At 33.9% G+C, this 23,041-nt stretch overlaps 1 protein-coding gene across 1 annotated transcript; it reads right to left on the bottom strand.

The window, feature by feature from the left end:
• Positions 1–1,912: 1,912 nt before the first annotated feature.
• LOC120179147 (upstream activation factor subunit spp27-like) lies at positions 1,913–4,670 on the bottom strand. Its single transcript, XM_039184835.1, has 2 exons — positions 4,281–4,670; positions 1,913–2,436 (listed from the first exon to the last, which is right to left on the bottom strand). The coding sequence occupies exons 1-2, from the start codon at positions 4,590–4,592 to the stop codon at positions 2,281–2,283; spliced, it is 468 nt and encodes a 155-aa protein (XP_039040766.1). The 5' UTR covers positions 4,593–4,670; the 3' UTR covers positions 1,913–2,280.
• Between the last annotated feature and the right edge of the window lie 18,371 nt (positions 4,671–23,041).

Genomic DNA, 23,041 nt, shown 5'->3' with positions numbered 1-23,041 from the left:
AGACTTTGTAGAGTACACTCATTTTCAGATGCTGTTTCTTTTAAATGTTTGTTTTTTCTTATGTACATATAAATTTTATTTTAAGCTAAATATTAAGAAACTTAAAAAAAAGGTAAATATTAAGAAGTAAACCTATGTAAAATAAATTAATATGAATATTTTTTTATTTATTAATTAATAAATAGATTTCTGTAAATGTTTGTTTTAATTATAAATAAAAAAATATAAGGGTTAACTACACAGATGATCATTTATGTTTGTGTTTTGTCCACTTTTAGTCATTGATTTCAAAATAAATAAGATACATTCACTTTCGTTTTTATTTAATTAAGATTTGATTGCATTTGTTTTTATTTATTTAAGATGTAGTCACAACGAGTTAACTGCCGTTAAATATTTTAGTATAATCACACATCTAATCATTGTTAATTGTTATTTGCATATTCTCTCAATGTAGTCGTACTTTTAATAAATTAAAATAAATTTAATCCTTCAATCGAATGATATCACATGTCATTGGTATCATGTGTTACAATTCGGTTGGAAGACTAATTTTACTTTATTTTATTTTATTTTAACAAAGCAAAACAAATTGGTAGAAAATAAATATATTAAATTAAAATAAAATTAATCCTCCAATCGAATGGAGACACATGACATGACACATGACACCAATGACACGTGACATTATTCGATTTGAGGATTAAATTTATTTAATTTATTAAATGCGTGACTAAATTGAGAAAATATGTAAATAATAGACACCTAACGTGTGATTATGCCAAAATATCACTTCACTTAATGTGTTAACTATTAACAACAAGTTAACATGTTGTGACCACATTTTAAATTAATAAAAATAAAAGTAAATATATCTTAATTAAATAAAAATGAAAGTAACTATATCTTATGTATTTTAAAATTAGTGATCAAAAGTGAATAAAATACAAATATAAATGTGTAGTTAACCCAAAATATAATTATATTTTGTAAACTAGAGAAGTTAACGTATCGTAATGAAATATCAGTTTTGTATTTACACGTTATTTCATCACCAGGAGATTTACACGCCTTGTTCTCACTCACATCAGTCAAATTTATTACCCTTCTCTTTACTCATCCTTCGTGCATCCCTAATAACATGTTTTCTGTCCAAAGATTGTCAAATTGTATCCTGTAGCATTATATAGGCTTAACTCAACGAGTGACTTCATTGAATAGATGAAATGTTATTTTTCACTAAGATCATGAGTTCAAGTAATTACGTCTGCAAAATACGATTTATTAATGGTTAATCAAAAGGACTGAAATTTTTATAAATACAAGTTATTCATTATATTTTGCATGCAAATATAATCAATTTTTTTATTAAACTAAAGTGATTACAAAGTAACATCAATTCTAAATACTCTAATACTTTAACAATGAACGTTCAATCACTCTGCTGCAATCGTTAGTGTTCGAACCCATGATCTCTAATTTTAACTACTGAGATAAATTTATTCGTACAATATAATCAATTCTTTAAATATAAAGAGTAGCTACGTCTACCATTTCTAAGTTATGGTTCATATTCTAAATTGATATCCGAGTTGTAAAACATCTTATTAAAACATTTGTATCATGTTCATTAAATCTTTTTTGTCAACTTAATCGTTAATTTTAAACATTGAATCTAGCATAAAAATCAATACAAAACACCCATGTATTCTATCTCATGATCAACTTAGATTTAAATTTAATATTATATACACACACCCGCTCCAAACATAATATCGACTTCAACTATTGTTTTTCTTTTAATGTTAAATCCGAAGTGATCATGGGCTAAGGTTTTTTTTTTACATTATGCCAATCATATATATATATATATATATATATATAGAGAGAGAGAGAGAGAGAGAGAGAGAGAGACAGAGAAGGTTATTCATCACTAGCACAAAAAACCCACACAAATTGAGAGAGAATTCAGATGCATATGATCCTGGGAACCTCAAATGACATTGCTTGGCTCGCAGATAAACAAGGCAGCTTTACAGGTGAATTTTGAATATTAACATCGACGACAGTTTCTTGTAGTTGGATTCATTAAATACGTCGATCATAAAAGATGTCATAAACAGTTCATCTAGAAACCATTCAACTTCCCCGTCCCTACTAAATCTTTCAACTAAGTTCATCCACAAGCCTTCTCAGATGCAAGTCCACCCCAGAAATTTCATATACTGAAACAAAAAGTAAATCATGAACATACATCTAATAGTGCTAGCTTGATGTGGCTTACCGGGCAACTGAAGGCTGAATACGAGAATATAGGTTCCTCGAAAAGTGAGGGTTTAATATTTTTCCGATCTCCAGGAAACTGATATTTTCTTTTCCATCAAAAATGGTCTTAAGCTTCTCATCGAAAAAGATCTCCCTCTTGTTATCTGGATTCTGCAGTTAAAAATATTTGTTTAATTTAGTTTAGGCCATTAAAAATTTTGTTTTTCATAAAACAATAACAGTCATAATATGATCTCTGTGTGGAATCTGTTAATAATATAAAATAGTAAAATCAGCAACTTTTAACATCATGATATGAAGCTAACAACTTTCATGATCTAGCATAAAAAAGAAACATACCATCCATGTGAAAAATGATGGTTCAGAGGTAAGAAGAGGATCATCATTTCCTGCCTACAGGACTATGTTACTAGGATTAGAATGTGTGAAATTAACAGATAAATTTCCAAGCGCAGATGTTTATTTTTCCAAAATTTTCACAAGTATTTGGAGTGTCATAACTCATATCACCATACCCATGTAGCGATAGGCATAAAAATAATGTTGTCGGATATATGTACTTCAAGAAGAAAATATGAATATACGGAGCAACATAACTATAGGAAGAACAATGGACTGCATAATTGGAGTTACTCAACTAGGGTAGGAGGATTCACGGACACCGCAAAGTAACTTATCTCAATCATTCTCATATACATCTTTTTCCTGAATAAGTAAAGAGCACATACCATGGGAGAATATGACAAAGAAATAGGATCCTCCGATGAATTCCGTTATCCAAGCATTTTTAAGAGGAAAAAGTTAGGTGGAGAGTGAAAATAATGCCTAGGAGGGAAAGGAAAGTGGACAAAAACCAAATACATCAAGTCATTAGAGAACTCAAATGCCATATACCTAAAGCACCTATTGCTCTCCGTCTCACTCAGTCTCAATGATAGCACATTTAGCCCAAAGGACAACAAGCATTACTCCTTTCAATTTCCTTACCCTCCTCTAAAATCTAAACACCAAATTGAAGGAAGGAACAAGTCACCCTATAAGATTGAAAATTGATTAAAAAATATTCGCATATTTTATTTTCTTTCTGTTTCCTATGAAATATCCAGTACCCTGCTGGCGTACCTCTAGCAACATGAAACAGCTGAAAGGTAAATGAAAACATCATTCCTCACAAGAACAATAATGTTTCATTCCAGTGTTCAAGTCATAAATTTTTTTCACACAAAAGGCAAGTAAAACCTTGAATTGCAGAAAACCAGGAATGGAAGAAGAGGGCCCTGATAGGATAACAGAGGCTCGATCTAAAGCACACACAGAAGAATCCAAAGTTTAGAAATCACTTTTGCAGCCTTCCCTTTTTCCCTTTCATCTTCACTTTCTTACATTCAGAAACTAATATGCACCTTCTCGTCTCATCAGACATATATTATATACCCAGCTTTCTCCTATAAGAGTCACCTTAAATACAATTGGAAAACACCCACAGCTGCAAAGAACATAAAAAACATTTTACAGTTGCAATGCAGCATCACTTTGAATCCCTTTAGGAAGCATGAAACTTAGAACTACGGGCATAGTGAAACCATCAATGAAAAGCATTGTAATCGCATTTTATTAACAATTCATAAAAACTAATCGTAACACAACTGCAAACTTAACTTATCTTGAACAATGAACATTAAACAGCTCCGAGCTTAATGATTAACAACCAACTAGAAAATAAAATAAATATGCAAGGCAAAAAACAGAAAGCCGTGAAAAGGATAACACTAACCCAAGAATGCCATCAACCAACTAGGGGAAAAGGGAAAAAACTAACAAATCATAAGAATCGTTTTCCTTTTTCTTTTTCAAATTCACATTACTCAAAAAATAATATAAGAAAGAGAGTAAAAACACAAAGCATGTACAACCCAAGGAAGATATCAACATATTACATTCGAAGCAAAAGGAACACACACACACACACACACGGAGAGAGAGAGAGAGATGACCTGGAGGTTTTTGGATTTGGCATAGGACCAGATCTGCTTCACAGCGTCCGCACGAGAAGCCTTGTGGGTTCCAAGGAACTGTCTCAAATGAGGAGAAATCACGTAAGCTTTAAGAATCCCAGTGGGAGCAGCAGGTGGGTTTTTTAGTCTTGGGTTTTGAAGTGGTTGGCTTTTTCGGGATTTTCTGAGCCACTTTTGAAGAAGTTGATTCGCAGCAGAAGAAGAAAACTTGACTGCTGTAGCTGCTGAAGACGGCGGCGCCGCCGCTGGTGAATCTAACAGCGCCCTGAAGCCTTTGTAAACCCTCAACATGTTTGGCTGCTAGAGAGAGTGTCCGCCTTTGACCTTTTGGTGCCTGAAATAGGGGGAAATCGAGAAGACCGGGGTGGACTTTCGAACAAATAGGGATCCGGCTCGTGGAAATCGGGTTCAGTTATTCAATCCCAATTCATTTCAAGATAAAATTAGGGTAAACTATACAAATGATAACTAATGTTTGAGTAAATTGTTATTTTTCTTACTAAAGTTTTAAAAATAACAACTTGATCACTAATAAATTTGATTTATTACAAATCGATCATTCACCCTTAACAATCGTTATTACAACAATGACGTGACACGTTAATTTACTTATGTGACGCTGTTTGACCATACCAGTTAACTTATCTTGATAACCTATTCATTTTCCCTTATTTTCTTCCATAAACCAAATCTTTATTCATCAAGAGATGATTTTCTACAATTCCTCTTTCACAACGTTTTCAGATGTGTCATTAGAGTACAAGTGTCATAATCGTCTTTGGTTGGGCCTCGAATTGGGCTTCGACTTGAAATAATTGGGTTGGGAGTCGCCACCGACCACTTTAAAACGAATTTAGGTGGGTCGGACACCATCTTACCTGATCTGCGTTTTTACCAGAAATGTGTCGGGTTCGGGAGTCGGTTATGGTCAAGGTAGGATTAGCACCCTTGAACTGCCCTTTCGGTACCAATTAATATGACGGTTGTCTTAAATTAAGAAAATTGTAATTTAAAATTAAAAGGTAAAAATACGATCACAATTGCTTACCTTAGATAGTTTTAAAGGTGTGGCCTTAAGAAAGTCAAAAAACCATGTTAGATAAAAAAGTAAGAAATAAATAATTAATTAAATTAAAATGAAGAAAAAAAATAAATTAAATAAAAGATAAGATAAAGAAAGCAAAAATAAAATAGTAAGTAAAATAAATACAAAAAAATAAAAAATAAAGAAAAAAAGAAAAAAATATATAAATAAAACAAATAAATAAAAATAATAATAAAAAAGTAAAAATAATATATATATATATAATAAATAAAAAAATAAAATAGTAAAAATATATATACATAAATTAATAAAACTGATAATAAAAAAATATATATATATATATATATATATATTTATAATCTAAAAAAATAAAAATATATACTAAAGTAAAAAAACAAAATGCATAAAATGTAAAAAATATTACATGAAAAAAAAAGAAAAAAATAAATAAAATGAGTAACAAGTGAAATGTGCATATAAATAAAGTTAAATAAATAAAATAATAATAATTAAAACGTAAATGTAAGAGACCGAATCAAAAGTAAAAAAGATGCTACCTTTTATTTCCTTTTCGAATCGTTTACAATAGCTTTGCTTTTGTATTTTCCGTGCTTTCCTCTGTCGAATTGAGTTGCGGATGGCTCCTCCCTCGCGAAGTCGAGCCCATCTTGAAATGATTTGAATCAGAATGTGGTTTCTTGTTGTAGTCCACTTTGGTCTTCTTCTCGGTTTAAAGACCTTGGCTAAAAATTCTACTGAAAAGTAATCCCTTGACTCCACAATGTGGTTGATATGCTCTCGAGCTGAATGAAACCGAACTCGAAAAGTCTTCGTTGACAGATAGCTTTTCTCGACTTAAGCTATGCTGACGGAAAAAAGGCTTCTTGCTACTAAGGCACGGCTAACCCAGATCTTCTTCTTGGCTTAAAAACCTATATTACAGCCGGACAATAGTGTGATTGAGGTGTCATCGAGCTGAATGGAATCGAACTTGACAATTTTCGTTGACAGATAGCCATTCTTGCCTTGAGCTATGCTGTAAATTTGATTTACCTCTGAGTTGTATGTAATCGAACTTGAAGGTCTTTGGTGATAGATAACCCTTCTTTGTGTTGGATATCCTTCGTCATGAAGTTGAAATCCAATCTAGAGATGGATGCTGCTTGTGTGCACGATTCCCCTTCGTCGTGAAGTTGAAACCGCGGGTGGCTCCTTCGTCGAGAAGTTGAGCCTAGTAATTGGATATCCTTCATTGTGAAGTTGAAATCCAAGTGGGTAGTATTGTTCCGAGTCCAATATCATCCGTCGTGAAGTTGAAATTGGCTCTGGAACTGGGAAATTGTTTGTTGACAGCTAGTCGCCCCTTCGCTGTGAAGTTGAGCTTGTGTTGTCTCGAGTTCAATATCCTTCACTGTGAAGTTGAAATTGACTCTGAATGAAACTGAAAAGTTATTTGTTGACAATCATTCGCCCCTTCGTTGTGAAGTTGAGCTTGTGTTGTCTTGAGTCCAATATCCCTCGCTGTGAAGTTGAAATTGGCTCTGAAACTGGAAAAATGTTTGTTGACAGCCAGCTGCCCCTTCGTTGTGAAGTTGAGCTTATGTTGTCTTGAGTCCAATATCCCTCGCTGTGAAGTTGAAATTGGCTTTGAAACTGGGAAGCCCCTTCGTCGTGAAGTTGAGCCTCAAATGGCACGGTATCCTCCGTCGTGGAGTTGAAATCGTGGATGTGCGGGTACGATATCCTCCGTCGTGGAGTTAAAATCGCTGATGGCTCCTTCGTCGTAAAGTTGAGCCTTGACTTGAATATCCTTTGTCGTGAAGTTGAAATCCAAGTATTGTATGTTGCGGGTGGACACGATTCCCTTCACCGTGAAGTTGCAACCGTGGATGACCCCTTTATTGTGAAGTTTGGTTTCGAGTTAGATATCCTCCGTCATGAAGTTGAAATCTACTCTCGAGCAAATTGTGCCGCTTTGAGTTCAATATCCTTCGCCGCGAAGTTGAAATTGACTCTAGCTAAAACCTAAAAAAGTTATGCATATATGTGATGTTATGGATGCAATGCTCTTAGGTGTACCTAAAATGCATATGCAACATATGTTATCTTGGGGCTCTGGAGAGAAATTTCGATCTCCGGTTGCCTGTCTGGAATCTTGATTCTTGAATCTTCAAGTTCTGATCCCTGATCTTGAATTCTTCAAATATTCAAATCTGATGTGTACATTCTATTTTTGATTTGAGAAATGCTTCTCGACCATCTTAAGTATGTGTCTGAGCTGAGTGTAACGGTTTAGATGATGCTTCAAGAGAAGTTGTCTTGAAAGAGATAGAATTCGTTTCAAGGGAAACGACCTCAAAGATATATCTCAAGGGAAATAAAATTTTGTTTTAAGGGAAATAAATTTGAAGATTTTGTGTTTCAAGAGAAACTGTCTCAAGGGAGACAAAATTTGTTTTAGGGGAAATAAATTCAAAGATTTTGTTTCAAGGGAAACTGTCTCTAGAGAGACTAAATTTGTTTCAAGAGAAACTGTCTCAAGAGAGACAAAACTTAGTTCCAAAAGAAACTCTCTCAAGAGAGATAAAATTTGTTTCAAATAAAACATATTCAAATATTTTGTTTCAAGGGAAACTGTCTCAAGAGAGACAAAATTTGTTTCAAGGGAAACTGTCTCAAGAGAGACGAAATTTATTTCAAGGGAAATGTTTTCAATGTTTATGTTTCAAGAGAAACTGTCTCAAGGGAGATGAAATTTGTTTCAAATAAAACATATTCAAATAATTTGTTTCAAGAGAAACTTGGAAACTGTCTCAAGAGAGACAATGGTGAGAACGATTCCCTTCGTCGTGAAGTTGAAATCGTGGATGACCCCTTCGTTGTGAAGTTGAGCCTTGGAATTAGATATCCTTCATCGTGAAGTTGAAATCCAAGTAAGTTGTATTGTTCTGAGTCCAATATCCTCCGCCGTGAAGTTAAAATTGGCTCTGGAACTGGGAAATTATTTGTTGACAAAACCAGCTGTCCCTTCGTTGTAGAGTTAAACTTGTGTTGTCTCTAGTGGCACGATATCCTCCGTCGTGGAGTTGAAATCGCTGGTGCCCTTTCGTCGTGAAGTTGAGCCTTGACTTGAATATTCTTCGTTGTGAAGTTGAAATCCAAGTATTGTACGTTGCGGGTGGACACGATTCCCTTCGCCGTGAAGTCAAAACTGTAGATGACCCCTTTATTGTGAAGTTTGGCTTCGAGCTAGATATCTTTTATCGTGAAGTTGAAATCTACTCTCGAGCGAATTGTGTTGCTTTGAGTTCAATATCCTTCGCCGTGAAGTTAAAAATGACTCTGACTGAAACCAGAAAGTTTTTTTGTTGTCAGACAGCCGACCATTCGCTGTGAGATAGAGCAACCACCATGTGCTTTTGAATCGAGCATCCTTCATCTTGAAGTTGAAAATTGACTCTAAAAGCTGTAAAAACTTATGTATACAAAAAATGATAAATGCGATGCTCTTAAGTGTGTCTAAGATGCATGTAACATGAATTAGTTCTGTTTTATCACCTGGATGGAGTCTCGTGCTTTGTGTACTTGTTCCCGCATATGGAGGAAATGCCTTCAAAAGGTCTGATAATTTGCATCAGGAAGTTGAATTCCCAAAGATGCCCCAATATTCAATGTTGAATATAAAAAATGCCCCAACATTTGATGTTAAATCTAAAAAATGCCCCAACATTTGATGTTAAATCTTCAAAGATGCCCTCATTGTTCCTAATTTCTTGCTTCAGTATGAGTTTTGTATTTGAGAGCCACATGTCATTTACCAAGATCCACTCTAGAGAGATTGTCTTGTTTTGGAAAAAATGTTTTTCTTTCTTTTTTATTTTCAAAATTCTGAAAATATCAAAAAAGAGTTTCGAAAAATGTTTAACCAAAAGTTTTGAAAATATTGCCCCTTTCAGGGCTTTACAATTGAGACAAATCATAAAACTAGAGTTCATTGGATATCAAAGAATTAATTATATTGTTAATCCTTCAATAAATTATAGCCGTTTGACATGTGCCAAGATCAAATCTATTTTGGGGAAATGATTAAGTAAGAAAAGGATAAAAATGTCTCAGGTTATTGTATTTGGTCAAAGGTTTGGCATTTTTGTTTATTTGATGCTCAAAGGTTTGATGGGGTATCTTGCATGCTCCTCTTATTGGATGTGTTCTCCGATTCCCATCTTTCATAGTCAAGCTCGGATTATGCGATGCTTATCAAGGAATTCGTGCGATCGCCTCAGCTGCCCAATTTTTGTATTCGAGCCGCCTTTTCAGGTTTTCAACTCGAATCCTCCTTTGGTTTCAAGACATCATTCAGAATTTATGTCTTGAACCCTCCTTTGTTATTTTTCTCTATCATGCATTAATTACACTATTTTCTGCAAATAAAGATTAATCCTGATGGGCGGGATGAAATCTGAAGATAGTCTCTTCTGTTTAGAAATCCATGTATGATTATAAGGGACTTTTAAGGCACGTAACGTAGCTCATGGTTCATGGTTATGAAAGAAATGGATAAAAGGCCCAAACAAGTGTTTAAAGGTGATTGAACCAAGGATCAATTCATTCTGATGTCTTCAATCCTATCTTGCTCAATTTGAATCTGCACGTATGTGTCTCTCTCTTGATGCTCTATGATCTTCGAGTGAAGTGATTCAGTGATTCGGAAATGATTGTGCTTGATCAATCTCATAGTTTGAATCTCGATGCGTCGTTTGAATCAAGAGAATCTTTGCATATGCATCTTGTCTTCTTTTTTTTTCAATTTTCCTTTGTTTTTTTCCTCTTTTTATTTTCTCTTTGCTCTTTCTCTTTTTGTTCTGATTGAATCTTCGCACTTGGCATTTGGTTCACCTTTCGGTATTTCATCTGAATCAATGTCTTCACTCATGCGAGTAGATTTTCTCCACCTTGCCCCCCAATGTGGAGGGTGATCCTTGGTTAGGGTTGAATCAGAAGAAAAATACTACAGGCTCAAAAGGGGACACAAGGGATATATTTTTCTCCTGTTGTGAAGGGATGAAGAAAGAAAGTTGTTCATCATTTCATATATGGAAGTCCTCACAGAAGAGGTATCCCCAGGGGGATAGATTTTCAGGATTAATTTTATTCATATGAAAACAGTGCAATTAATGCATGGTAGAATTATTCCGAGTGAATTCTTCTTTCTGCTTCTTGCCCCCAACATGTCTCAATGTTCATGCTTTCTGCGAGATGCCCCAAGTTGTGTCTTAGAAGAAGGCTCATGTTCAAATGAACAACTCAATGCCTTGGGTTTTAATGGCATAAAAATGTCAATTTTGAGTCTAAAAAGATAATGGTGTGACTTTATTTGACTCAAAGAAAGGTATGGGTGTATCAAAAGATAAAGGCAATGTTTAAAAATTTCAAAGGGAGGTAATGTCAAAATTTGGTCTTTTTGGTAATGACCATGAGTTATTTTGGGTAAAGAATCAAGGTATTTTATTTTAGGGTTTGAGACAGGATAAGAAAGGTCTAATCTTGTCATATGTCAAAAATCTATAATTCTTGAAGAATTAAAAGAATCATTAATTCATTTAATATTCGAAGAACTAAAGATTAAAATTTGTTCAATTGCTCCACCTTAGAAAGTAGCATAAATTCAATCGTTTAAAAGATTAAGCAAACATGAAAGATAAAAGACGTGTTCAAACAAAACAATCCTCTAAGTGCAAATGATATATGCAATGTCCCCTTCTTCGGCTGTCCATGCCCCTGAATCCATCAGGTTTTGGATCTCGCGCTTCAGCGCCTTATAGTTCTCAGAGGAATGTATGGAGCATCCTATGTGACAACTGCAAACAGCTTCAACATCGTAGCCCTTAGGATATGTGGACTCTATTCTCAGATCATCCTGGCAGGCTTAGTCGTACAACCAGCAGATCGGGCTCTTTCGTTGTGATTTCAGTTTTTTTCTTTTGATGTTACAATCTTGCTTCCATGTGGTGTCATGTAGTTAAAACCACTTCATCGAATTCTCCATGAAAAAATTTCATGTTTATGAAAATGCTTAAAAAATGAAATGTAGATGCAAAATACAAAATGCAAAATGCATGAAATGTTCGAGGCATTGATCCAGAAAAATGTCTATTATTATAAATAATCCTTATTTAGACAGAAATGTTTTATCTTGTAAGAGACATAAAAAACAATCAAAGGTACGTTCGGACTAAATCCTCTAGACCCCGAACAATTTCTAGTAGGTTGACAAGTCTTCTGCCTTCATCTGTCATTGGTTGAATGCCTTGTCGAACCACTCCAGCTTCCCTTTCCAGGCCGTGAAGATGACGGGCTGCTTTTTGCACTTTATCCAGGAAATCTTGGATTATTGCGTCTCTAGCTTTCACCCTTTGTTCTGCTTGCTCCCAACGGAAACACCACTCCAGAACTTCGTCGAAGGGTACTATCTGAAGCTCGGCTATTTGCTTCTTGAATCCATCCACGATAACTTCTAACTCGGATATTGTTTTTTCATCTCTCTCATGTTGTTTTTCTAGGTCAGCCATCTGGATTCTCAAGCATTGATTTTTTATGCTGACTGTCTGCTAAGCGCCTCTGAGCAATTTTCAACTGTTCTTTCCAATCTCTTTCATCATACCCCTCGAACTTTCTGTTTAAGATATGAACTTCATCTTTCCAGTATTCAGAGGTTACATTCAACTTGGAATTATCCTTGACTTTATCTTGATACCCTTTTCTCAAATCCTCGAGCTCAAACGAACTCTTTTCTGTTCTCTTTCAAATTTGTATACTCTATCTTTCTGAGATTCGACATCTAGCTTCCATTGATAACGTTCAGCTTCCAGTTCTCAAGTTCAGAAGGGACGTGCCTGATATGTTCCTCCATGGCCCGGGTGTCTTCACATTCTGGCACCGGGATATTATCATTCTTTCTCAGTCTTCGCCACTCCACATAATCCGGAGTAAGCATGTCTCTGGCAACCACAACATCCATACGGTATACTTTCTTCCACAAATCAGCTGCTTCCTTGATCCTCTTCTTATAACTTTCACCATTATACACAAACTATGATCTAGCTAACCCATATGTTACCGGGACAAACTGACGTGCCTCATACTGTCTAAGTGCTAACAACGGAGCATACCCAACTGCACCCCGAAGTCCGAGTAAGGTCATAGTATCAGAATCCCCACACCAGAAAAGAACGTCACCTAGGAACATCTAGGGGGCTTTCCAGGTAATATCCCAATCCTGAAGATGTGTAAAAATTTTCATCCACTTTTCCTTTGAAGCATCTTCATGCCATTTCCTAGTGAAGAATTCTCCCAAAGGTGAATAGGTAGTGCTGAATCGACAATAGGCTACCCCATTAGTTTTCCAAAAGTGGTTGTGAATCCAGACTTGAAGGAGCTGAATACATCCAGACTTTGGGCTAAGATGGCCGGTGCTGGGTTGACTCGCCTTGGAAGTTGTTCGAATAGTTTTACCACGGTTGCGTCGATGTAGCCCAAAGTCTTCGGAAAGATAACCAGACCGTACAGACCTATTGCAAAAAGGTCTATAGTCTTCCATTCATCAGGGTGGTTCTTCATTAGTTGCCTTATATGGATCCACTCAATTCCTTCCCCATTACCTTTGTGTCGAAGTCGATCAGTCATTCATTTTTCATCAACCCTTGTAATCTTAGCTAGTTCATTCTTGAAAGGCTGACTCTTGATGTGTTTGATATATGCCCTCTCTAGTCTGATGTTTTCGCAGTGCAGTAGGGTAGTATACTCTTCAATTGTGGGCACCATGTCCTCCCGGTTAAAGGTAAAACAAATATATCCGGGTTCCAGAATTGAATTAATGCTCGGAGCAGGGGCTCATCAGTCTTGACATGGAGTAAGAGGGCAATATCACCATATCGTTGGCTGAACTTATGCTTTTTGTCATTCCCCCAATTGTCTCAAATATTTCACTGTTCTTGGACATCGTTTTGTTTCAGGCTGACAGATGCGTAACTAACAAGCTCTGACACATAATTTCCCTGAAGACTGTTTCTCTTCTCTTTCTGAGTCTTCTTGGACCATAGTCGTGCCTCAACGTTTTTAATCTCTTGTATTACAACACCTTTTTCCATTAATTCAGATTTATTTTGTGTTTAACAAACACTTTTTAAGGATAAATAGCCTCTTGTTATGATGCAAAGGTTAGAAAACAAACACAAAGGCAAAAGGATTAGTAAAATAAAAAAATGACGAAAGAAACAAAAAACACAAAAAAGAAAATGGTTAGGGTAAAAATATCCTAGGTTTTGGAATGTGGTTTCGGGGTAGGCTCTAATTCTCTATGGTTTCCCAGTTTAGGTTCTAAAAATGGTACCCGAGTTCTCCTTGCTGGTGCCCCCTTGGGCTTGCCAGACCCTTAGTCCTAAACTCATCATAGGCTTGTGTGGACTAAGTTAAACTCGAGAGGACACATTCTCTTATGCTCGCACGATGAATAAATTCACACGAAGACATAAGGTATATGAATCCCGAAGCTACTTACTAGGCCCGCAAGGTGAATAAATTCAAACGAAGGCGACGCTTTCACCCTTACTTAAGACAAGGTTTGGAGCTCGTGTATAAAGCCTTAAATGAAAAAGATTTGAAGGCAGAAATCACAAGAAAACGATTAGTACAACTATTTACCCGAAAATATAATCAAAAGTAAGTAAAAAGGATCGAAATGTTACCTTAAAATTTAAACTTACCCTTTTCGTTAAAAAGACAACTGGAAATTACCTTAGCCTGACTCGCTTACCTGTCCCCAGCAGAGTCGCCAAGCTGTCATAACCGTCTTTCAGGTGGGCCCCGAATTGGGCTTTAACTTGAAATAATTGGGTTGGGAGTCGCCACCGACCACTTTAAAACGAATTTAGGTGGGTCGGACACCATCTTACCTTATCTGCGTTTTTACCAGAAATGTGTCGGGTTCGGGAGTCGGTTACGGTCAAGGAAGGATCAGCACCCTTGAACCGCCCTTTCGGTACCAATTAATTTACCGGTTGTCTTAAATTAAGAAAATTGTAATTTAAAATTAAAAGGTAAAAATACGATCACAATTACTTACCTTAGATAGTTTTAAAGGTGTGGCCTTAAGAAAGTCAAAAAACCATGTTAGATAAAAAAGTAAGAAATAAATTAATTAATTAAATTAAAATGAAGAAAAAAAACAAATTAAATAAAAGATAAGATAAAGAAAGAAAAAATAAAATAATAAGTAAAATAAATATAAAAAATAAAAAAAAATAAAGAAAGAGAAAAAAATATATAAATAAAACAAATAAATAAAATAATAATAAAAAAAGTAAAAATATATATATATATATAATAAATAAATAAAAATAGTAAATATATATATATATATAAATTAATAAAATTGATAATAAAAAAATAATATATATATATATATATAATCTAAAAAAATAAAAATATATACTAAAGTAAAAAATAAAATGCATAAAATGTAAAAAAAAATTACATGAAAAAAAGAAGAAAAAAATAACAAAATAAATAAAATGAGTAACAAGGAAATGTGCGTATAAATAAAGTTAAATAAATAAAATAATAATAATTAAAACGTAAATATAAGAGACCGAATCAAAAGTAAAAAAGATGTTACCTTTTATTTCCTTTTCGAATCGTTTACAATAGCTTTGTTTTTGTATTTTCCGTGATTTCCTCTGTATTTTGTATGTAAATCATCGTCTTACAAATGGGGAGGATTACATGTATTTATAGTGAAAAAAACTAACTATTTTTAGAATCCTTTTAACAATAGAATCCTAATGCAACTAGACTCCTTGCTCGGTTGTTGCACGTTTGTTGGTGTGGTTGTTGCTTTAAAAGATATGGTGGTGGAAGAGTCCTCTTAGGAGATGAACTCTTGCTAGTTCTATCTTTTAAGAAAATGGGTCTCTTTCTCCTTCACTTCAGTTTTGGAGTGGAAACCAGGAATCTTCTCCTTGATTTTCTTGAAAAATCCCTTCTTCTCCTTCGACTCTTCTTCGTTGTGCACTTCTTCATTAGGACGGCAGTGTCATATATTTTCTTTTCTCCATCATTTTTTTCTTTGATCTTCTCCTTCAATCATTTCTTTTTTTTCTTCTTCTTCTTCTAATCTTCACTTCTTCATCGTCAATGAACTGCACATTTACAAAACAAACGCATGCTATACTATATGCAAATAGAAGAAACTTCATGAACATTAAAGAGAGTGAAAATATTTACAGAGTTGGAGCTACTAGCCGATCGGTGAAGCTTTTGAGGAGACTGGGCTTCTTATCTCCCTTGTGTTCCTCCTCTATCTTTGTTTCTTTTAGCTTTATGGAACTTAGTGGCCACCGCTTCCTGTTGAGTTTCAGTCTTCTCCTCCGCTTTCTTCCCCAAAAAATCAAACATCCCTCGGTTCTTGCTCTCTACTACTCCTTGCTCACCATCAAAGTTGGTATGCTCCTCTGCCATTTTCAGATCAACCAGAAACTAAATCACAAGAAATATAAAATTAACAAAGCTAGCTAATGTATTACTTCACTTAATACAAAGTTGGCTGCAACTTCATGGTTCGAGGATAAGAAGAATGGACTTTTAATGTTTTTTTAGCGATTTGTTTGAAGTGATTTAGGGAAGAAAATGATTGTTTGGTTGCTAAGAAAATAAGGAAAAACGTTGGAAAAAATAGTAAATTCTATTGATGGATTTATTTGGAGATATTATTATATGTTTAAATTTAGATATAAAGACATTTAATTGGAGTAAAACTCTAGGTTTAATATTTTAAATTTAAAAGATATTTTTATATGTTTAAATTTATATATTAAAAGAGATCTAGTTGGAGTAAAACTCTATCGAAATTCTTCTATAAATACTGAGTAAATCTCTCAGGTTTTACACATCTCAGAATTCAAGAAGGTTTATTCTCTTGAAATATTTTCTCTCATTCTTAGAAAATATTCTTTTCCCTTAGAAAATATTTTCTCTACTGTTGTGTTATTGTAGTTGATCATCTAGTTGTTGTATCCACGACCAAAGGATCTCGAGCACCAAGGAGTGATCGGAAATATGCCTTAAGGAAACTGTGTAGCGACATGCCTCAACTGATTCCGATCAAAAGATCAAATAAAAAGAGTATTTTAATTTGCTTTTTAATTCTCTTTTATTTTTTAAAGAATTTGATTCTTTATTTTATTTTTTTCTCAAGTTCCAATTTAGTCTCGGATTGTTACTATTAGATAACAAAAACGAATGGGTTATCAAGATAAGTTAATTGGTATGGTTAAACAATGTCACATAAGTTAATTAATGTGTCACATCAGTATTTTGATACTGCGGTAACAGTTGTTAACAGTGGGTGACTGGTTTATCATAAATCGATAATATTAGTGATCAATTTGTTGTTTTTTAAACTTCAATGAAAAAAATAAAATTTACTCAAACATTATTAATCATTTGTGTAGTTTACCCTTAGAACAAACGAAAGAAAAATTAATTATTTTAATCCGTAGGGTCACCAATGAGATGATATATCTTTAGAATGCTTAATGTGTTTGCTTTAAGGACAAAATTGAGACAAGTATATCTTTGTTTCGTTATAATCGGTTTTTAAGAAAATTAATTAGTTTTTGATTCAAGTAAAATAATAGTTTAATGGAAAAATAAATTCTCAAATTATTATTAAAGTTAATTTTAGGTGCTTAATTTAAAAAAATAATCATGTTTTCAATATTACACTTTTAGGTATCTATACTATAACGGTCGTTCAGTGACACATGTCAGGCTTATAAAATTTTAAAAGTTTTATTTTAAAATAATAAACTTAAACTTAATTTTATTTTATTTTAAAAAACTCATTTTTTAAAATTAAAAAAACTCCAAAAACCTTAATTTCATATCCTTTACTTATGTCGTTGGTGATGTTATCCCGGTTGTCAATTTTTGTCATTTAAAACTCCATCAAACGTGAGTCCACGCATGATGGGAGGAATTATCACTTGAATCGCCTAAGTTGTCGTACACCGTCGAAATCATTTAGTCATTACGAGTCTATCATCGATTTTTTTACTACAGTCATCACATGAAACATGGGGTTTAGGTAGTGTGGGTTCGAGTAATCACAAGTCGCTAGGGTTTCTATCAATTGATGGTGTTGATGGCTATCGACGGTGATAATAGATTGAAATTAGGGTTTTTCATGATTTTGAGTTATTTTTTTATAATTTTAGAAAATATTGAACTTTTAAAAATAATAATTTTAAGTGTTTTTTAAAAGTAAATATTTAAATTTATATAAGTCTGATACGGGTCATTTGACAGTCAAATGTAACAGTTATTACATTATAGGCACCTAAACATGTAATGTGAAAATATAAGACACTTATTTTTAACTAAAAAAAACTTTTTAATGCCTAAAATTAACTTTAATATACTTTAGTATAACCCCCTCAGACCAATGCGGGTAACCCAATCCGATCTGGAGTGTTACATTAAGGTCACTGGAGCGACCCATTATAAAAATAACGAAAAATTTAAAACTTTTATGAAAATATGTAACTCATAAAATGATTTAACAAAATGCAGAAATAAAACAGATTTTCAGACTCGTATTTAAAACAAAATACAATTACATGCCCCCTAATCACATGTACCATACTCTGCAAACAACACCGGAAAAACTCCCTTAATGAAGTCGATAGTTGCACTGGTACAATTCTTTTAACCTGAAATGTTGAGTAATAGAGTGAGCTTTGGAAAGCTCAGTAATAAAGTACTACAAGATGATGCTGATAAACGTGCAGATATAGATAAACATATATTTCCTTATTGTTTCCGAACAATTACAGTTTTTTATGCTGAGCAGAGATCCTACTGATATTTCATGTGGTAATGGACAATAAGCTTTCAGGTCAGAGAAATATTTCAGATGACTGAGTTCAGGAGATCAGAATAGATTATCTAGTGTGTTCCCAAAAACCATGTAACTTTTTAGATCCTTTTTAAAACATATACATATATATATATACACCCATCCCAACACAACATAATGTGTTGGTTACCCAGAACCATACACCCAACCCACATAACTTGTACGACCCTGAGCACAAAGCCGAGGAACCTGCGAAAATACTTCCTTCAACAATACCCCCAATTAAAACATTTTTCCGTCATTAAACGGAGATATCAGAAATCAAAACAGAATTCAGAACAAATATCAGAACATAATTCAGAACAAATATCAGAACAGAATCCAGATCAGAAATCAAAACATAATTCAGGTCATGTATCAGAACAGAATTCATGTTGGAAATCAGATAAAATATTTATATGATTAGGGAACACACCAGAGTTTACAGATATTATTCAGAGGTACTGGATAATCTTATCAAGCAGAGAAACACAGATCTTCAGTATGTCGATAGAATGTTGGAATTTAGAATCACTATTGGAAGAGTTCAATAACTGACGGATCATCAGTTCTTCAGAATATAATTTATTAGGATCATCTTATTTGGATAATTTTTGGAAGCTCTACGAAATCTGAAGGGTATTCAGAATCTTTACAATCTATGACGATTAATCCAATTATCAAACAACTCCAGATGAATAGCTTCCAGAACCAATACTTATCAACTTGTCAATTCATTAACCTTCCAGGTTATTCACTCTTTAATACCAAATATTCTTATCCATGGATCATATTCTGAGTCATCACTGAACAGATCTTAAGGAGACGAACAAATATTCTAATGGTCTTTATTTCATTTCCATGTTTTAACTATACCATAAAATTCTGATGTACTTGATTTATGGTTCATAATCCATAGGGATAATACATCACATATGTTCACCCGAGTTTCCAAACTTATTCCAATCTCTTACTTAATCCTCAGTCCTTGAGGTTACTTGGTTCATTTAGCATTCAAGTCTATTCCAGTTACTTCGGGATTTTCTAGAGTAATTCAAATGTTATTGAATTTCAGATACATGTTGTACTTCTGTTCCATTCAATTTGGTCTTCGTGGTTGATTTGTCGAACAAACGTCCAATTCTTAGTACTGAATGCGATCTAGAGTTAAGATGAATACTTCCAAAATTATCATCGATCCAAACTTGAGAAGACAAACACGCGTTCAAATAATATCTATGTCGTTCAGGTACTGACATATCATTAAGGTTGATCGACTCACTTAAGTTGTTCCATAACTTTTAAGGATAGTACAACACCCATATTTACTTGGATACCTTAATTAATTTAAAACAACTACTTAGTCTAGGCCATAAGGGTATTTTGGTAATTATGGTGCTCCGTTTTATTCCATTCATTTCAGAGCTCGAAGATATCCAATCATTCCTGAGCTTGATGATATTCTTGAGTCATTTCCATTACAGTGGTATTCTGGTAATTCTATAGATCCGACGTATTTCAATCACTTTCTTCCATCCTGTCTTATTATTTAAATTCAATCTTATCGTTTATTTCAGTCCTTGCGAACAATTCTGATAGCAGAATACCCTCATAAATTATTCTTCAGGTATTAACTCATTACTCGAATATTTTTGGGTCAAGTGCCTTCTTAAAATTTACAAACGGAATATCATGAATTTTTTTGTACAAAGACAGGACCTTAGCAATTAAATTCGTACTTAATCGAGTTAAGTACAAATCCTCAAAGTACTTTCTCATTCAGGGTCAACTCAGACTATTTGATCTCTCAATGGAATTTTTGTAACTTCTTAACAAGATAATTTCGATATTAGCTCTTAATGAAAATAATATAATTTAGAGATCTTATAATTAATTACTTTCTTGAACACTCTCTGATCTTGAAACGATTCTCTTAACAGACTTCTAGTATCCTTCACAAACCCTCCTAGGATCAAAACCGGTTATCCATAATTTCCAAGTAAAACTAACATTTCTTATGCACATCAATATTTTTATCAGATCAATATGTCTGTAAAAACCTCTTATCAAACTTCCATCTTCCAAATCTTGTTTTTTTTATAACATAAGGGTATTTCCGTAATTTTACCCTACCGAAGTATTCTCATAATTTCTCATCCAAGTACCTTTAACATTTAACCTTTGATGAAATAAATTATAAGTTACATATCCATGTTGATTTCTTTATCACTAAGCACATAACTTGTAATTTAATCCTAACAATCCTTCAATTTCTTATAAAAGTCATCTGAACCATAATCAATTACTGAACCTTTTTACCGTATTCAGATCGAGTGTAGAAATTAATCAACTCCACAAAAGTGATCAACATTATCTTATTCATGCATTTACCAATATCAACATATTCCAATAAGCATAAAGAGGTAGTAAATTATTACCTCGATTTCCGTGCAATATTGATTGATCATTAAATTCTATTCGAATGCCCTCGATCTTGAAATCATCTTTCAATATTTCCTCAGATCCATATCAATAGAAATTACATAAAAAAACGGAGCTTAATTATAAAAAAACTGATCGAATTGGATGATAAATTAGTGAAAAATAGCTTACCGAGTTCGAATTTGGCAAAACAGACTTCGGATTCGGACTCAGGACGTCGAAAGCATAAAATATGACTTTTCAAAAATTTGGAATTTTCGGTCAAAATCAAAGTCAACGGGTTTGACTGGCAATTTCGAGATCTTCAGATCCGAATTTCGAAAAACGGACTGCGGAATCAGATTCGAAACGTCAAAAAAAGTCAGGATAGGTATACTCGGTCAAAGTCAAATGTTGTTTAATGTCCGGTCAAAGCCAGTCAAAGTTCTAGTCAACTGTGGTCAACAGTCAACAGTTGACCATTTTACACAAATATCACCCTAATAGAAATTAATTACCAAATTAGCCACATTCTACAAATATTTACTAAACTAACACCCAAATTTTACATAAATAGCACCCCAAACATAAATTAATTACAAAATTATCACCCCAAACTTTGACCGTTTCACCTCCTCACGTGCCACCGTCGACGGAGACAAGGAGGACACCGACAGACTCAAAACGGCACAAGGAACACGATGGTGCAGGAGGTGTCGAAAACGGATGGCCGGATTGTCGTGAATCGATGAAAAACCAACAAAAATTGAGTTATTACCGACGATACTTCCGACTGAAATTAACGACGAACGGTGACGATTCATAACGAAAGGTTTGAGGGATTTTGTTCCTCGGTCGACAACGAACACGATGATGGTTTTGGTTCGTCGATCGGAGGTCAGACGGTGAGTTGAAAGGAGGGTTATTGGAGAAGGAAAACTGGAATTTTTTTTCTACTGAACCTGCGCACGAGGGAGTTTATAATTCATCATATAAAAAATGGTTAAATCATGGGTTTAGTCACTAAATTTCCTGCACTTCTTAAAAAGGTTTGCCAATATTGAAATTTTACAATTTAATCCGTCGTTTCTTTCAAAATACTAATTAAATCCAATACTTTATAATTTCTAAAATTTAGCCCCTAAATTGGGGTGTTACAATTCTCCCCTCCTTAAAAGAATTTCGTCCTCGAAATTCATTCATGTCACATAATTGCAGAAATGAAACTTCCATAAGTTCTTTCATATTTTCAAGTAACTTTTATAGAAGTATGGCTCCTCCACTAATCCTTAACCAATTGAGCATACATTCTTATCAGAATTTTTCCTCATTTCAATAAAAGAATAAGAACGGAAATATCCTTGTAGAATCAATTCAGCCTTGGTTATGAAAATAGGCTCATGGAGTTGTAACATATCCAAATTTCATTTCTGGAGTCAAGTTAGAATTTCTCAGATGAATAACTCTCACATGGCTCGTGAGGTACTTTACAACGTTTAGACAGATGTTAATGGTATTTCTTTTTTGTACAAGTATAGCCTTAACGGATAAAAATTTCGGTTTACTTGTTACAGATAGGGACTCAATCTTGGAGTTCCGGTTCAGAGAGGTACGATTGCAGTCTAGGGGCATATACTGATCAGACATATTTTGACATTCGACCGGCCGGTCTATCTTGAAAATTTTGACTCAAACCATAGCTCTAATACCACTAAATGTAACCCCCTCAGACCGATGTGGGTAACCCAATCCGATCTGGAGTGTCACATTAGGGCCACCGGAGTGACCCATTATAAAAATAGCGAAAAATTTAAAACTTTTATGAAAATATGTAACTCATAAAATGATTTAACAATATGCAGAAATAAAACATATTTTCAGACTCGTATTTAAAACAAAATACAATTACATGCCCCTTAATCACATATACCGTACTCTGCAAACAACATTGGAAAAACTCCCTTACTGAAGTCGATCACTGCACTGGTACAATTCTTTTAACCTGAAATGCTGAGTAATAGAGTGAGATTTGGAAAGCTCAGTAATACAGTACTACCAGATGATGCTGATAAACGTGCAGATACAAATAAACATATATTTCCTTATTGTTTCCGAACATTTACAAATTTTTATGCTGAGCAGAGATCCTACTGATATTTCATGTAGTAACGGACAATGAGCTTTCAGTTCAGAGAAATATTTCAGATGACTGAGTTTAAGAGATCAAAATAGATTATCTAGTGTGTTCCCAAAAACCATGTAACTTTTTAGATCTTTTTAAAATATATATATACCCCCATCCCATCCCAACACAACATAATG

Source organism: Hibiscus syriacus, unplaced genomic scaffold, assembly GCF_006381635.1.
Source record: "Hibiscus syriacus cultivar Baekdansim isolate YM2019G1 unplaced genomic scaffold, ASM638163v2 tig00112402_pilon, whole genome shotgun sequence".
In the NCBI taxonomy this organism is placed as follows: domain Eukaryota; kingdom Viridiplantae; phylum Streptophyta; class Magnoliopsida; order Malvales; family Malvaceae; genus Hibiscus; species Hibiscus syriacus.
Note: the sequence above shows the minus strand (reverse complement) of the source record. Positions and strands in the feature narration are given on the sequence as shown.

What these genes read in the sequence shown, in the direction of transcription:
- LOC120179147 (XM_039184835.1), bottom strand. Translation starts at nt 4,592, where the DNA reads ATGTTGAGGGTTTACAAAGGCTTCAGGGCGCTGTTAGATTCACCAGCG. An exon ending in CCAAATCCAAAAACCTCCAG is followed by an intron (nt 2,437 to 4,280) that starts GTCATCTCTCTC and finishes TTTTAACTGCAG; the next exon opens with AATCCAGATAACAAGAGGGA.